Source organism: Hippopotamus amphibius, chromosome X, assembly GCF_030028045.1.
Source record: "Hippopotamus amphibius kiboko isolate mHipAmp2 chromosome X, mHipAmp2.hap2, whole genome shotgun sequence".
NCBI lineage: Eukaryota > Metazoa > Chordata > Mammalia > Artiodactyla > Hippopotamidae > Hippopotamus > Hippopotamus amphibius.
Genome location: NC_080203.1, coordinates 122992422 through 123009901, shown reverse-complemented (window position 1 = coordinate 123009901; position 17480 = coordinate 122992422). Strand labels below are relative to the sequence as shown.

The 17480-nt window shown below is 42.5% G+C and overlaps 1 protein-coding gene and 1 non-coding gene across 5 annotated transcripts in view; one reads left to right on the top strand and one right to left on the bottom strand.

The window, feature by feature from the left end:
* CTPS2 (CTP synthase 2) overlaps positions 1 to 17480 on the bottom strand; it is a 121137-nt gene that overhangs the window by 69921 nt on the left and 33736 nt on the right. For all 4 annotated transcript variants that reach the window (XM_057718982.1, XM_057718981.1, XM_057718984.1 and 1 more), the window contains exons 8-13: positions 15375 to 15526; positions 10584 to 10716; positions 6262 to 6350; positions 5213 to 5307; positions 2613 to 2675; positions 2462 to 2505 (exon numbers count right to left, since the gene is read on the bottom strand). In XM_057718982.1, coding sequence (XP_057574965.1) covers positions 2462 to 2505; positions 2613 to 2675; positions 5213 to 5307; positions 6262 to 6350; positions 10584 to 10716; positions 15375 to 15526 — 576 coding nt within the window. The remainder of the gene's footprint in view (positions 1 to 2461; positions 2506 to 2612; positions 2676 to 5212; positions 5308 to 6261; positions 6351 to 10583; positions 10717 to 15374; positions 15527 to 17480) is intronic.
* On the top strand, positions 2786 to 2858 carry TRNAG-CCC (transfer RNA glycine (anticodon CCC)). The gene has a single exon. It is a non-coding gene; the product is annotated as a tRNA-Gly (tRNA).

Sequence of the window (17480 nt, the reverse complement as noted above, 5' to 3'; positions counted from 1 at the left end):
CTATGCAGGTCCACTTAGATATGTCCTTCTTTCCACAGTAAATACTACAGTACTACATGATCCATTGTTGGTTGAATCCGTAGATGCGGAACCACAGATACGGAGGCGTGCGTATGTGGAGAGGCGACTAGGAGTTATAGGCAGATTTTCGACTGCATGGAGGGTCAGTACCCCTAACCCCTGCATTATTCAAAGGTCAACTGTATATGAAATGGCCAGAATAGGCAAATATATAGAGACAGAAAACAGATTAATGGTTGCCTAGGGCTGGGAGGATAGGTGGCTTGGGGGCGTCAGCTAAAGGGTGTGGGATTTCTTTTTGAAGCAATCAAAATGGTCCAGAACTGACTGTGGTGATGACTGCAGAGATCTGTGAATGTGCTAAGTCATTGCACTGTACACTGTCAATGGCTAAATTTTATGGTAGGTGAATTACATCTCAATAAACTGTTAATAAAAAACCAATCACAACGGTGAGGTGTATACTCTGATACAGGCGGTGCAAGGCACAGAAGGCAAAGGCCAGGAAAGGAGGTCAGGAAAGGCTTCCCAGGGTGAATAGGCAGTTGTCAGTAATCAGGTTTGGTTTATTTTTGTAATTAAATTCTTCCCTGGTTTAACTGAGATTCCAGGGGTAAGAGAGGTTGCAGGACAGGGGACATCTCAGGTATAGGGAACTTCAGGATACTTCTAAAAAACTCACCCAGGGAATTCCCTGGCGGTCCAGTGGTTAAGACTGTGCTTTCAGCTTTTGCACAGCAAAAGAAACCATAAACAAGACTAAAAGGCAACCCTCAGAATGGGAAAAAATAATTGCCTATGAAACAACGGACAAAGGATTAACCTCCAAAATATACAAGCAGCTCATGCAGCTTCATACCAAAAAAGCAAATAACCCAATCCACAAATGGGCAGAAGACCTAAATAGACATTTCTCCAAAGAAGACATCCAGATGGCCAACAAACACATGAAAAGATGCTCAACATCACTCATCATCAGAGAAATGCAAGTGAAAGCCACAATGAGGTATCACCTCACACCAGTCAGAATGGCCATCATCACAAAGTCTGGAAACAACAAATGTTGGAGAGGGTGTGGAGAAAAGGGAACTCTCCTGCACTGTTGGTGGGACTGTAAGTTGGTACAGCCACTATGGAAAACAATTTGGAGGTTCCTTAAAAAACTACAAATAGAACTACCCTATGACCCAGTCATCCCACTCCTGGGCATATACCCAAAGAAAACCATAATCCCAAAAGAAACTTGTACCATAATGTTTATTGCAGCACTCTTTACAATAGCCAGGACATGGAAGCAACCTAAATGCCCATCAACAAATGAATGGATACAGAAGGTGTGGCATATATATACAATGGAATATTACTCAGCTATAAAAAGGGATGAGATGGAGCTATATGTAATGAGGTGGATAGAACTACAATCTGTCATACAGAGTGAAGTAAGTCAGAAAGAGAAAGACAAATATTGTATGCTAACTCACATATACGGAATCTAAAAATGGTACTGATGAACTCAGTGACAAGAACAGGGAAGCAGATACAGGGAATGGACTGGAGAACTCGAGGTATGGGAGGGGGCGGGGGATGAAGGGGAAACTGAGGAGAAGCGGGAGAGTAGTACAGACATATATATACTACCAACTGTAAAATAGTCAGTGGGAAGTTGTTGTATAACAAAGGGAGTCCAACTCGAGGATGGAAGATGCCTTAGAGGACTGGGGCGGAGAGGGTGGGGGGGAATCGGGGGGGGGCGTCAAGGAAGGGAGGGAATATGGGGATATGTGTATAAAAACAGTTGCTTGAACCTGGTGTACCCCCCAAAAAAATAAAATAAAATAATAATAAAAAAAAAAAAAAAAAAAAAAAAAAGACTGTGCTTTCATTGCCGAGGGCCCACGTTTGATCCCTGGTCTGGGAACTAAGATCCCACAGCCCGTGCACAGCTAAAAAAAAAAAAATCTCATCCAGATTGTTCAACTATAAAACCCCAAGCACGGGAGGGACAGAGATGCCATGGGATGAGTTAACAAAGTGGCAGGTGACAGAGTACTATGGCCTTCGCTCCTGGCCAAAACCTTGGACTGAATATTTTAGGGAAAAGGAATTGGTGAAAGATGAACAGCGGAAGAACAAACGGGGATGGGTCTAGAGACAGGACAGCCTGTGTATTTACATTAGCTGTGATAAACTGTTGTCACAGTCAACTCAACCGTTTCCTAAACCAGTACAGGTCTGTGTCTTCCTTCAAGGCACAGCTAACAAGATGGACGACTGAGAACAAAGTGGTTTGATATAAACTAATAACAATAAGAAAAATCATATATAATTAATGTCCTGATATCATAATGAAAAAAAAAAAAAAAAAACAGCCCCTTACGAGTTTAGGCAAGAGCCAGAAACAAAACGACAATAACCCCACCCAAAAAGATAAGCCACTTACCACAGGAACACGGGCATTTGGCTCAAATTCTGTGGAATCAGCATCTGAAGATAAAGAAACAGAGTTCAGTAACTCACCAATATTGCCGAAAAATACTTTAAGTAATAAGAATGCTTTTTACTAAGAGGTTATTAGAAAATCTCAGACTTACCTTTCAAGTTAAGGCAGTTTCTCGCAAACTCTATCACTGCCAGTTGCATCCCAAGGCAAACTCCTATTTTAAAAAGCACACATATAAAGCAAATGAACGTATTTTGTACTGCTTCATATTTTCTGTTCATTTGTTTGCTATCTCCTTCATCTAGAATGTAGGCTCCGGGGACTTCCCTGATGGTCCAGTGGTTAAGACTCTGCGCTCCCAATGCAGGGGGCCTGGGTTCAATCCCTAGTCAGGGAATTAGAGCCCACATGATGCAACTAAGAACCCACGTACCAGAACTAAGACCCACCAGATAAATAAATAAATAAATAAATAAAATGTAGGCTCCAAGAGAGTAAGTTTGCTGCTGTAGCCTCTGCCCTCAGAACACACGTGGCAGAGGCAGGGAAGGACTGGACAATCCAAACTCGAGGAGAAATAAATGCAAGGTCAGAAAAGGGCAGGAAAGGAGAAGGCAAGGTCCAAAAGGCAAATCTGCCTCCCTCCAAATGTGTATCTAGATCGAGGCGCACGTGTGGGCTGCAGGGCTGCCCCAAACCGTCCGACTCCTTCAGAGGATGTCTAACAACAGCTCAGTTCAAGAGGGAGTCTCCGTGGGCTAAGACTTCACACCCCCTCTTCTCAAGGTAGATTCACGGCCTTAAATGAGGGCTCTGCTTGCAGGCAGCCGCTGTCTGGTCAGTGGGCTGGGATCCAAGGAGCGCCTGCAGCAGGCAGGGGAGCAGGAGGTCTGTGACCGGCTGCTGAGCCCAGAACAGCCCTAAACCTCACTGCAGGGAAACAGCAGCAGCTTGGGGAGCTGGTACCTCCACTGCGGGCTGCAGCATGATGGAGAGGCCAAATGGAACTGAACGGACAGCTCAATAAGGAGAAAAGGGGACCTGCATAGGCCCAGGCCTGTTGTCACAAGGATGTGCCTCTCACCCGTCACCACATTCACTGTGGCCCACCAATTCTCTCCAACAGACAAGTGCCAAGGAGCATTCCAGATGCTTTTATGGACATGTCCAAGGTACACAAAGGGCTCAAAGGAGCGAGCAATCAATATACTGGGCACGCCTGAACAAAAGTCAGTAAGTGTGAAACAGCTGAGGGCTTGGGGGGGCTTCAGAAAGTTCCATAAGGCTAGGACACAAAGAGACAGTGCGTTAAAGAGAAAGCTAAGGAGCTGCAAACTATTCCACACAGTGAAAATTATCTGAAGAACGCTAACCACGTTTAGACAGCAACTAAACAAGATTACTGCAAAAGAAAACAGTGGCCCAGATGAGCTCAGATAGGTAAAACAAAGCAAGGTACCAAGGCAACTACTCCTGGCTTCTTTTTTGAATATGGATCCCAAGTGGAGGGCGTCTAGGAGGCTAATCAAAGAACAGGCAAGGGGGAAATGAACAGCCTGCTGATATTAAGTAAAGGATACCAAAGCCAGTCCACTCAGTCCATGAGCCCACCAGCCCACACAAACACAGCATGAAGCATGGCCTCTCCCTGCTCCCTCTTTCTCCCAAATCCCCAGCTGCAGGGCTGCCTTTATCCCATCAATGTTCCATTCCATCTAGTTTCACTGCTCCAGAAGCCACGCTTTGACATTTGAACAAAAGTATTGAAGAGACCCAGCTCCACTAAATCTTAAAAGACCTGTCCCTGTAATGTTGGATGGTCTTTCTGTATTATCTTTTCTAGGAGGAACATATAAATTTCAATTTAAGCTTTTTTTTTCTCTGATTAGAAATAACATCACGGGACTTCCCTGGTGGTACAGAGGTTAAGAATCCACCTGCCAACACAGGGGACACAGGTTCAATCACTGGTCCAGGAACATCTCACGTGCCTCGGAGCAACTAAGCCCACGCGCCACAACTACTGAGCCTGCACTCTAGAGCTTGCGAGCCACAACTACCAAGCCCTCATGCCACAACTACTGAAGCTTGAGCACCTAGAGCCCATGCTCCGCAACAAGAGGAGCCACCACAATGAGAAGCCAGCACACCGCAATGAAGAGTAGCCCCCGCTCGCAGCAACTAGAGGAAGCCCACCCGCAGCAACGAAGACCCAACACAGCCAATAAATAAATAAATAAATATTTTTTTTTTTAAAAAAAGGAAATAACTTCGTGGTGTTCAATTGAGATGTTCTCTGCTCAAAGTGGTAAGAGATGGATTCGGTGGGAATCAGAGGAGGTAAAGGCAGGTATGAAGAGAGGTTCCTCCCAACCTCTTGCTACACAACCAGAACAGTGGTAAGTTCTTCTAGGTTGACAAATTTTTTCGGTAAAGGGCCAGAGTAAAGATTTTAGGCCTTGCAGGCTGTAGGGTCTCAAACTCTGCCACTGTATTGCAAAAACAGCCACAGACAATGTGTAAACAAATTGGTATGGCTGTGTTCCAATAAAACTTTATTCACAAAAACACTGCGAACCAGGTAAGGCTTGTAGAATATAGTTTCCAGACCCTGTAGCAAAGTATTTGGCACCTGAGTATTCAAATTCAAGATCACACCTTTCACATTAACAAACCCTATTATGTGTTAACCCTACTAGGTTTCAAAAACCTAAAAAACTTATAGTTAGGATTCATAAACATCAGTTTTACCCAGAAACGGAATCTTCCTTGACCGGGCCCAAGAAATTGCCTGAAGTTTTCCCAAAGTTCCTCTGATTCCGAAGCCTCCTGGCACGAGAACACCACTGTAATCAACACAAGAGGAGGGGAAATTTGACATTATCCTTATTTGTGAAACTCTTGTTTTCAGCCATTCATGCTTATTGATCCCAAATCCAACACTTGGCACAACTGCTAGAGAAGATGCTTGGAGTCTCTTTTCAGAACTGACTACAGGATTTCACATCCTGAACTTTCTTCTTGAAATCCTCCGAATGTTATAAAGAAGTTGTGACAATTTCTCACAACTGACCTTTATATTTATTTTCTGATAGGTCTTTGCAGCACATGAGCATAGTGACCGAGAAGCTCAATTCAATTAAAAATGCCACTGAATTATCTGAATAAAAATAGGTTAAGGTTCTTTTAAAAGTACTGTTATAAAAATGTTAACACCTCTTACATAATCAGAAAGAGCTAAACTTAAAAATCGGCCTTAGATATCGACTGCTAATTAAGTAGTGACACAGGAAAATTTCCTGGCTAGGAGACACTTTAGAGACTTTCTGGATAAACACTCATTTGAAAACACAAGAGTTCAAGAGGAAAACCAGAAGGTCATGCTACCCTCACAACACAATGCCACCGCCAAGAGTTTTGATTACTTACAAAGTAAAACCTAGAATCAAAGGATGTAGAAAAGAAAAGAAAACCAAGAGAGGAGGGAGGATTGTCATTCTTGCACTTTAACTTTGTATATGTAAGGTCCATCTCTGCATCTTTCAGTAGCATCAACTCACTTTCCCGCCAGTACTGTATCTTCATCCTCCTCAGAATAAAACCATCTCCATTGCACATGCCACTAACACTGACATGGCACGTTTCAAAGTAAATGCAGTGTAAATGCGACACAACCACCCAGAATCACCACAAGTATTCACAACTACGCTTCAAAAATTAGTAATTGGGGTAAACTGAATCATCATGGAAAAATCACAATGGCATTCTCCTAAATGGCATGGATGGTCCTTGGTACTTACTTAGCTTTGCAGAGCTTCTGCCAAGCTTCATGGAATTTCACAGGGTCCTCAGTTTCTGTAGTCTGCTCCAAATCAATGGAGTCTATGTACTAAAAACATGCAACAAATTAAGAGAACATTTAAGAAAAATAAAAACTGGAAAATACCAGAACCATCTAACACTGACACAATTATTCGATAACTATTTTTTTTTTTGCATTGTTTTTTTTTTTTTTTGGGGGGTACACCAGGTTCAATCATCTGTTTTTATACACATATCCCCGTATTCCCTCCCTTCCTTGACTCCCCCCACCTCGAGTCCCCCCCACCCTCCCCGCCCCAGTCCTCTAAGGCATCTTCCATCCTCGAGTTGGACTCCCTTTGTCATACAACAACTTCCCACTGACTATTTTACAGTTGGTAGTATATATATGTCTGTGCTACTCTCTCGCTTTGTCTCAGTTTCCCCTTCACCCCCTGCCCCCTCCCATACCTCAAGTTCTCCAGTCCATTCTCTGTATCTGCATCCTTGTTCTTGTCACTGAGTTCATCAGTACCATTTTTAGATTCCATATATGCGAGTTAGCATACAATATTTGTCCTTCTCTTTCTGACTTACTTCACTCTGTATGACAGATTGTAGTTCTATCCACCTCATTACATATAGCTCCATCTCATCTTTTTTTATAGCTGAGTAATATTCCATTGTATATATATGCCACATCTTCTGTATCCATTCATTTGTTGATGGGCATTTAGGTTGCTTCCATGTCCTGGCTATTGTAAAGAGTGCTGCAATAAACATTATGGTACAAGTTTCTTTTGGGATTATGGTTTTCTTTGGGTATATGCCCAGGAGTGGGATTACTGGATCATATGGTAGTTCTATTTGTAGTTTTTTAAGGAACCTCCAAATTGTTTTCCATAGTGGCTGTACCAACTTACAGTCCCACCAACAGTGCAGGAGAGTTCCCTTTTCTCCACACCCTCTCCAACATTTGTGGTTTCCAGATTTTGTGATGATGGCCATTCTGACTGGTGTGAGGTGATACCTCATTGTAGCTTTGACTTGCATTTCTCTGATGATGAGTGATGTTGAGCATCTTTTCATGTGTGTGTTGGCCATCTGTATGTCTTCTTTGGAGATATGTCTATTTAGGTCTTCTGCCCATTTGTGGATTGGGTTATTTGCTTTTTTGGTATTAAGCTTCATGAGCTGCTTGTATATTTTGGAGGTTAATCCTTTGTCCGTTGTTTCATAGGCAATTATTTTTTCCCATTCTGAGGGTTGCCTTTTAGTCTTGTTTATGGTTTCTTTCACTGTGCAAAAGCTTTTAAGTTTCATGAGGTCCCATTTGTTTACTCTTGATTTTATTTCCATGATTCTAGGGGGTGGGTCAAAAAGGATCTTGCTTTGATGGATGTCATAGAGTGTTCTGCCTATGTTTTCCTCTAGGAGTTTTTCGATAACTACTTATTATGTAAACACTGTACTGGTCACTTAGCACAGAAAAGCACCATCTCTGTCTTGTGGCTCTTACAATCTTTCAGGAAGTTTACAAAACCAGGAAAACAGGCATCCACACCACAGGGAGGTAATGGGTACGATGGGCAAAGAAGAGAAGGCTGTGGAAGGAACCAGGAGCGTGGACTGGAGAGAAGAATGGAAAGAGCGCCTTCAGGGAAGCTCTTTGGGGAAGGGGTGTCCAAGAAGCTAAGCCTTCGAGGATGAGCAGACACAAACTGAGCATGTGTGCGCAGTTGGGAGGCAGGTGGAAAGGTGTGCGGGGGTTGGGGGAGGGGTGTGACGGAACAGCTGGTATGAAACCGCAGACAAAAAAAACAGAAAGTGTTGACCACCCTGGGGACCTCAAAAGAAGCTCCACCCAGCGAGAAAAGAAGCTTCCACTTGAAACCACTGAAAGGTCTGAGGGAACAGAGAGCAATTTTAGAAAAATCACCCTGATTCAGTGAAGGAAATGGAGGGAAGACTGAAAATCAGTCGGGAAACTGCCACAAAAGCCAGGTGAGATACAGCACAAGCTCAGGATTCAAACAGTACTTAGTAGAAGCCACCGTCAATTAATTCTATTACATGAAAAAAATGTACAACAATTCCTATGTACATAACAGTCCCTATATGTCTATATTATTTTAGTATTTCTGCTGTAAAAATTACTATCTGAATATATCTTAAGATACAAAATTTTACTTTATAAAACTTGCATTATAACAGATTTTCTACTGTTTTCTTTTTTGTATGAGGGACTGGGGGACTTGAAGGAATAGGAAGAACAGGAAGGGAACTATTTCTTGGAAAGTCAAAAATAAAAAGTGATTAGAGAAGGAAGGTACAATGAGATGAGAGAAAACTGGATAGGTCCTAAGCTGGAAGTTACTAAATTTCTTGAACACGTAAGTGTATCTTTTAGCTCATTATATAAAGCTTTTATCATTTAAATCAAGATAATAAGGCCTCCCTAAACTGTGATATACCCAGAGAGAATATCATTAAATATAAGCATTTATATGTAGAGAGAAAAGTCTAGAGAGATATGCATCAAACTGGGAACGACAGGTACAACAAGTGGGATTTCACAGAGGAAGAATCTTCCACTTTATGCGTTTTACATTATGTTTTGCTTAAATTTTCTACATTGAGCATATACTACTTCTATATATAACAAAGACAAAGAATATATGCAAGCTATGTATAACTCTACCTCTGCTATCCCATTATACTGATTTAAAAAACAAATAATCACTGTTTATGGAGATTCCTTGAAAAACTAAGACTAGAACTACCCTATGACCCAGCAGTCCCACTACTGGGCATATACCCTGAGAAAACCAGAATTCAGAAAGACACATGCACCCCAATGTTCACTGCAGCACTATTTATAATAGCCAGGACATGGAAACAACCTAAATGTCCATCGACAGATGAATGAATAAAGAAGATGTGGTATATATATATACAATGGAATATTACTCAGCTGTAAAAAGCAATAAAACTGGGACATCTGTAGAGACATGGATGGACCTAGAGACTGTTATACAGAGTGAGTGAAGTCAGAAAGAGAAAAACAAATACCGTATGCTAACTCATATATATGGAATCTAGAAAAATGGTAAGGATGAACAGAGTGGCAGAGCAGGAATAAAGATGTGGATGTAGAGAATGGACTAGAGGACATGGGGGGAAGGGGAAGCTGGGACAAAGTGAGAGAGTAGCACTGACATATACACACGACCAAATGTGAAATAGATAGCTAGTGGGAAGCTGCTGCATAACACAGGGAGATCTACTCAATGATGGGTGATGACCTAGAGGGGTGGGATGGGGAGGGTGGGAGGGAGACTTAAGAGGGAGGGGATATGGGGATATATGTATAAATACAGCTGAGTCACTTTGCTGTACAGCAGAAACTAACACAACATTGTAAAGCAATTATACTCCAATAAAGATGTATTAGAAAAAAAACAGAAACAATCACTGCCAGATATCAGTTCTCCGAGTTAGAAAAGGAAATACACATATATGGCATTTTAAAAATCTGTATTCAATTCCAATGCTAAAAGGAAAAAAAAAGTTCTATTATTTTCTATTATTTTCTCATTAGGCAAACACAAGATACTTAAATGACCATGAAGTATTTAGGTCCCTGAATGTGCAAGGCCTAATTTCAAAAACTGTGTCTTAAACCTGTACACGGAAAAAAGTTAACATGTCAGGCCTGACTGCTATCCTTGGAAAGGCCTGCTTACAAGGTTGGCCCTTGGTCTGCCATGTGGAAACTTGGATTTGGGCAGGGTTCCCGCCATTCCCAAGAACTGATAAGAGTGGCTCACTGTGCCTACAGTGTTTGAAGAAACAATATGATTTATGTTGAACACCTGCTTTCCTCCTGGGAGTCTGGAATTTTGACACTCAGGAGGCAGAGGGCACCTGTGGGACTAGTCCCCAATAAAAACCCTGGGTGCTGAGTATCTAATGAGCTTCCCTGGTAGACAGCACTTCACCTGTGTTGTTACAGCTCGTTCCTGGGGAATTTAAGCACGTCCTCTGTAACTCCACTAGAGAAGGACTCTTGGAAGTTTACACCTGGTTTTCCCCAGACTTCATCCCACATGCCTTTTCCTTTGTTGATTTGGCTCTGTATCCTATTGCTAAAATAAATCATAATCATGAGAACAGCTGTATGCTGAGTCCTCTGAGTCCTCCTGGTGAATCATTAATCCTGGAGGTGGACTTGGGGATCCTTCAACACAACCTGCCTCTCTACAACATGAGATTTCACAACAAATGACTGAAATATGCAGAGGACCAGGCGGGTACTCACCATCAGATTCAACTTGTGGTTGATGGCCAAGGCTGAGTGTTCCAGGGCTTTGAACACGGAGGCGTAGCAGTCCCTGAGCTTGGTGTATTTGCCAACCAGGGCTATGGAACATGTTTTCTGTAACCTTTCATACCTGGGAAAGAAAACAAGGTTATATGCCTGTAATATCACATCACAAGCATAATGACAGCCACTGTTCTTATTCCAAGGCACTTTTTAAAACCTGAGGAGCAGACGCACCTTGAACTTGATGTACTTGACTCAAATTCCCCACCGCACCCCCAAAGAATAAAAATCTGTACTCCAAGAGATTTGAAAATGACGAGAGGGACTTCCTAGGTGGCGCAGTGGTTAAGAATCTGCCTGCCCATCATCAGAAAACCTACAAACAGTAAATGCTGGAGAGGGTGTGGAGAAAAGGGAACGCTCTTGCACTGTTGGTGGGAATGTAAATTGATACAGCCACTATGGAAAAGAGTATGGAGGTTCCTTGCAAAACTAAAAACAGAGTTACCATATGACCCAGCAATCCCACTGCTGGGCATATACCCAGAGAACACCATCATTCAAAAAGACACATGCACTCCAATGTTCATGGCAGCACTATTTACAATAGCCAGGACATGGAAGCAACCTAAATGTCCATCAACAGATGAATGGATAAAAAAGACGTGGTACATATATACAATGGAATATGACTCAGCTGTAAAAAGCAATGAAACTGGGACATTTGTAGAGACATGGATGGACCTAGAGACTGGCATACAGAGTGAAGTGAGTCAGAAAGAGAAAAACAAATATCGTATATTAACACATATATGTGGACTATAGAGAAATGGTACACATCAACCGGTTTGCAAGGCAGAAATACAGACCCAGATGTAGAGAACAAACATATGGACACCAAGTGGGGAAAGCAGGGAGGGTTGGGGGGGAATGAACTGGGAGACTGGGATACCAAATAGTGCACTCTAAATATATGCAGTTTATTGTATGTTAACTGTATCTCAATAAAGTTCTTTAAAAAAAAAAAGAATCTGCCTGCCAATGCAGGGGACACAGGTTCGATCCCTGCTCCAGGAAGATCCCACATGCCACAGAGCAACTAAGCCCGTGTGCCATAACTATTAAGCCTGTGTGCCGCAATTACTGAAGCCCACGTGCCTAGAGCCCGTGCTCCACGGCAAGAGAAACCACTGCAGTGAGGAGCCCACGCACCGCAATGAAGAGTAGCCCCCGCTTGCCACAACTAGAGAAAGCCTGTGTGCGAAGACCTAACACAGCCAATAAATTAATTAATTAATTTTTAAAAAAAGAAAATGATGAGAAAGCCCAACACTGGCTTACATAGCACGCACAGATATAAATACAAGGAAAGTATATCAGAGAAAAAGTTAAAGCATTAAAAATAAAAAAATTAAAAAGCTCTCCCCATCTCATACACATGAGCTGTCCTTAAATTCATTTATAAGGTGACACTTTATAAGAAAATGCATTCTTAGTGTCAATAGAAGACACTCCAATATTAACTTCGTAAGGTGACATCATATAAGAAAATGCATTCAAAGTGTCTACATTAAAAATTGTTACATTCCCAGCTGGCCCACAAAAGCCAGGTTATTTATGGCATTCCTGAAGAATGGTGCTGAGAGAACTGTTTAAAATACTATAAGCCACTTAGATCATTTTTATGAGAAAATTCCATTCTACATAAGACACTCAATCACATTTTACCATTAGAGACACAATCTTTACTGTTGCTTTTGTCAGGAGATCTGTTCAAAGAACATGAAAAATGTCTGGTCTGGTACTAAGTATGTGGAAATGTCACTTGGGGCTGACGATCTTTTAGAGCTTTGGAGCAAACTGTTCCCCAAACACCTTAGAACTAAAATGTTACCGGAATGAGGAATATCCCTTTCATATCAACATCTGCAAAGAGTGAAAGAGAAGGCTGACAGAAACAGACTGGGAGGAGAAGAATGCACAAGGAGCTAAGAAGTCAAAGCTGACAGCAGAGGTGACTTTCTAGGAAGGTGACTGAAGAAAGTGAGAGAGAGCTGCTAAACCTTTAACTTACCACTTAATTTTATGTCGCTGTGGAGATTGCCTGCCTGCCTGCCTGCCTGTGTGCTTCGCCCCAGCTCTACCGAAAGGACCGCAGGTAACAAAGCAAGTTGGTATCAAACCAAGAGTCCAAGATGAAGTGGCGGGGGGTGGGGGTGGGTAAAGAGCATCCTGACCCAGAGTTTGGCCCATGTGAGCACAGCAGCCTGGCGGAGCCCTCACCCCGCTCAGAGGGACGGCAGCTCTGCTCCGTGGAGGGACGCAGGGCTGCAGTCGGCACAGCAAGTCCCTCCTTCCACTCACTCGTGGCTGGTCTTCCCAGGGAAGAAGGAGTCACCCAGCAGCCAGGTGGGACAGGGGAGGCCAGTGGGTCCGTCCAGCTGCCGTCCAGGGAGGTATGCTGAGCCCACACCCCCGTGCTCTCTTTCACTGTTGGACCTGCAGGCTGGGCTCATGGAGCACCGCCCCGACCAGCCAAGCGCCTTCTTCCCTCACGCCCTCCATTCAGCCATCAGCTGGGTGTGAGGCGGCAGCTGACAACACAGGAAGCTGCTGATGGGAGGCAGACATGGAGTCGGCTTTGCAGGCCCATCCCCCAACAGGAAGGTTCCCAGGGAGGCAGGATTGTTCCCCTTTCAGGTCCCAGGCAAGTTCTTCCACCCAGCTCAACCAGGGACACCTGGCCTCTGAGCAGCACTGGACCTCCACGATCAAGGCTGCCCCTTTGACCTGTTTGCCTCCTTGTATCTCTCTACATGATGCACTGAGGGGGCGGGGCCTAAAGAATGGACACTTCACACCGCCATGGCCAATGAACCAACATCACGGCCAACATGATGCAGAGGCACAGATGCTCAATATATCCTTTGCTTGACTCCTGAGCTAAATGATGGCCCCAAAAAACATATGTCCCCCAGAACCTCTGAATGTGCCCATATCTGGAAAACAGGGTCTTTGCAGACGCAATTAAGTTAAAGATCTCCAGATGAGATCATCCTGGATTAGAACGGGCCCTAACTGCAAAGACAAGCATCCTTATAGAAGAGAAAGTGTGAAGACACAGAGGAGAAAGACATGCAACAAGAGAGGTAGAGATCGGAGTGATGCGGCCACAAGCCAAGGAACACCAAGGAAGCCAGCCCCCAGGAGCCAGGAAAAACGCATGGAACAGATTCTCCCTCAGAGCTCCAGAGGGAACCAACCTGGCTGATGCCTTGATTTCGGACTTCTAACCTCCACAACTGTGAGAGAACAAATTTCTGTTGGTTTAAGCCACCCATTTTGTGGTAACTTGTTACAGCAGCCACAGGAAACTAATGCAAAAACCAAACACTGGCTTTAAAAAAGCACAGAGGCATAGAATATAATTTAGAACTATTTCCAATACAAAGAGTTAAAATAATAACGTTTCTAGTGCTTAAAGAGGATCAGCCCCAAGCTACTCAGAAAATTCCTACAAAGTGACTGATTCATTAAGCATTCTGGAGGACGGGGCTTAGCTGTATCACCAGTCAATGGAACACCTAAGTTCAGAAAATGCACTTTGTTCATGATTCTACTTGCTCCAGAAATACTAAAACGCTTTTTAAATTTTAAAGTGAAAGGGCAAAAGGACTTTCAATCTACTAGTCATCTACCAAAGATCAGTGATTTTGTCATTATTAAATCATTTTAATTATTGTTACCAACATCAGTAACCAATAGTGCCTGATGTGATGTTAAGGCCCCATGTATTTTCTGTCATAATTGCCACAACGTGGTACTAGTATCCCACAGTTATACATGGATGGGAGAACAAGCCCAGAGTAATCTGTCCAAACTCACACAGCAAGTGAAAGGAGAAACTGGGGTCTGAATCTGTGGTGCCTGACACCAGAGCTTAGATTTTTTCATTGAGATATAATTGACATATAACATTAGTTCCAGAAATACAATATAATGATTTAATATATTTATATATTACAAAATGATGACCACAGTAACTCTAGTTAACATCCATCACCACACACAGTTAAAAATTTTTTCTTGTGATGAGAACTTTTAAGATCTACTCCTTAGTAACACCAGAGCCTACATTTGTAACTACTGCACCTATTGTCTCTACTTCAGCAGCACGAGAAGTCAGCCGGGACTTTAGAGTCACGCCTCATCAACATTAAGTAAAAGAAAACAGGTGATGGGGATTTAATCTGTATACGACATCAAATTAGACAAACCTTGCTGAAATTAATATGACTCTTAAAGCTAAAACCTATCAGGGGGTTTTAATACCGATGCTGATAGTTAATAACTGCAGGGTAGAACAACAATGCCATAGCCAAAACTTCCCATTCAGAAGGATTTTCTTTAAGAAACATTAGCCAAATCTTAAAAATAAGCAAAACAAAACAAAGCCTGTAGCAGTTTAAACTGTTTAAAATATTCAGAAACTAAATAATAAACTAATAAATATATCAAAATCCTTCCAAAAGTTTAAAAAAATCCTGGAATCCAAATTCCTTCAATTCACTTTGCTTTAAGTAGAGCAAAATCAAAGGCCCTGGAAATCTTCAAAGAGTACAGCAAAACACCCTAACAATATGCTAGAGCTTTAGATATTTCCGGAACCAAACACACCCATGTGGAGATCGGAATGCTACATAGTTACCTGTTAAGGTACAGCTCAGTCCTACCCCTAAACCCAAGAATTATGAAAAATTACATTAGTAATTCCTTTCACAGTACCTGTCAGCCATATTTCTCCACTTGAAAAGCAAATTACTTGCAGAATCCCCAATAGGCAGATCCAGTCTCTCTTTAAAATATTTAACGATGCCTTGTTCCTCCAAAAGCACAGGTACTCGGTAGGTGGAAGAAACATCATGGATACATATGACCTGATTAATGATGATAAAACACCATATTTAATTGAACAATTCAAATATGCCACAAAAATGAACTCAAGAATGAGCCAAAACTCAAGGGAGATGGCAGTTTATTTATACTGACAGAAGAAAACCAAGAACCCAGCAACCTAAACAGGAGTCAGAATTAACACAAGGTTAGTTTGACCTAATTACAAAACTTTGAAGTCACTATTCTACATCTGGAACCACGGATGCTATGGTAGAGTATATATGTATATTTCCCCTACATACATGTTCTTTGGTCCTAGTTCCTGGCACAGGGCTTCAAAAACATCTGAAATTTCCTGAGTTATAAAGATAACTTTGTTGGATTAATGAGGTGACTCAGGGTGGCCCCGAAATGACTTCAGAATGGGAGTTGGTCACTAGAAAAACCAAGCAAGTCATTAGAAGGCTGCAACTTTCAGCCACCTGACCTCCACAGAGGGGATGGGGGCTAGAGACTGAGTTCAGTCAGGTGACCAATGATCTACTCAATCATGCCTACGTAATGAAAGCCCAATAAGAATGCTGAACACCAGGACTCAGGGGAGCATCCTCGCTGGTGAATATACAGATGTACTGGGAAGGTGGTGCACGCTGACTCCACAGGGGCAAAAGCTCTTGTGCCTGGAACTCTCCTAGACCTTGCCCTATGTGTCTCTCCATCTGGCTCTTCACTCACACCCTTTATAATAAAGCAGTAGTCATAAGTATAGCACTTTCCTGAGTTGTGAGTCATTCTAGAGAATTATCAAACTTCAGGTGGTTATGGGAAACTTCAACTTTGGAGCCAGCCCGGCAGACGTGTGGGTGGCTTGGGACAACAGAAACCTGTGGCTGGTGTCTGAAGTGCAGGGCAGTCTTATAAAGACCTGCAGAGTCTGATGCTCACTCCAGGTAGTGTCTGAGTTGAACTGCAGGAACCCCAGGGGGTGTTAGAACATGAATGCTTTATTTGTCAGTATCCAAGACACATGGCCCAAGGCACCATCTTCTAAGTCTAGCTTAAGGCAGTAGCAATGAACACAGACACCTTGTCTTCTAAGTGTGGGTATGTGGTTTGTTCACTCATTTGTTGTTGCTGCTGCTGCTGTTGTAGTTGCTTTTGTCTACTCCCTTTATGTGGGTAAATTTACAAGCACATATTGAACACAGTCAAATTAATTAAACCTGTGAGGGGAGACAGGCTCATTTAAGTTCCAGGTGGTATGGTTGTTTTTCACACCCTAATGAGCTTTCACCACCCTCTCAAGTACATGCAAAGGGCTACTGGCAGGCATTTAAGGATCTGCCACATTCTAAACAAATGCCAAGAAATGTTCTGCCAACTCTATGTTTTCAGTCTTTCCAAATCCATAGCTATCCAACCAAGGGTTCCTAAGTTGTTTGGACATCGACAACTTGATACTTAAGACTACTGTGTCTCACCTGTGCATTCCCTGATGCAATTCAAAGTGCCAAGATGTCACTGATATGAGGCTCCATCCCAAATATTAATTAAAATTATTGATAAATCTCTGGACAGCCACAACTCCCACAAGTGGAAGGTGTGGCGTGTGGAGCTATTTACTCATTCATCCTCGAGACACTTTTTCAAATATCATGATAACAGAGAACATCACAGAGACACCTGTGGCCTTCCAGTCCCTCTTCAGCAATCCAGGTTAGAAGAGTTCTAAATGCAAGTTCACCAGGAACTAAGAAATGGCAGAATTAACTCATATGAGAAAAAGCAATGTGCTGACAGATGTAGAAGACAAACTTATGGTTACTGGGGGGGGGGGGGGCAGGATAAATTGGGAGACTGGAATTGACATATACACACTACTATATATAAAATATAGATAGCTAATAAGAACCTACAGTATAGCACAGGGAACTCGTCTCAATACTCTGTAATGACCTATATGGGAAAAGAATCTAAAAAAGAGTGGATATCTGT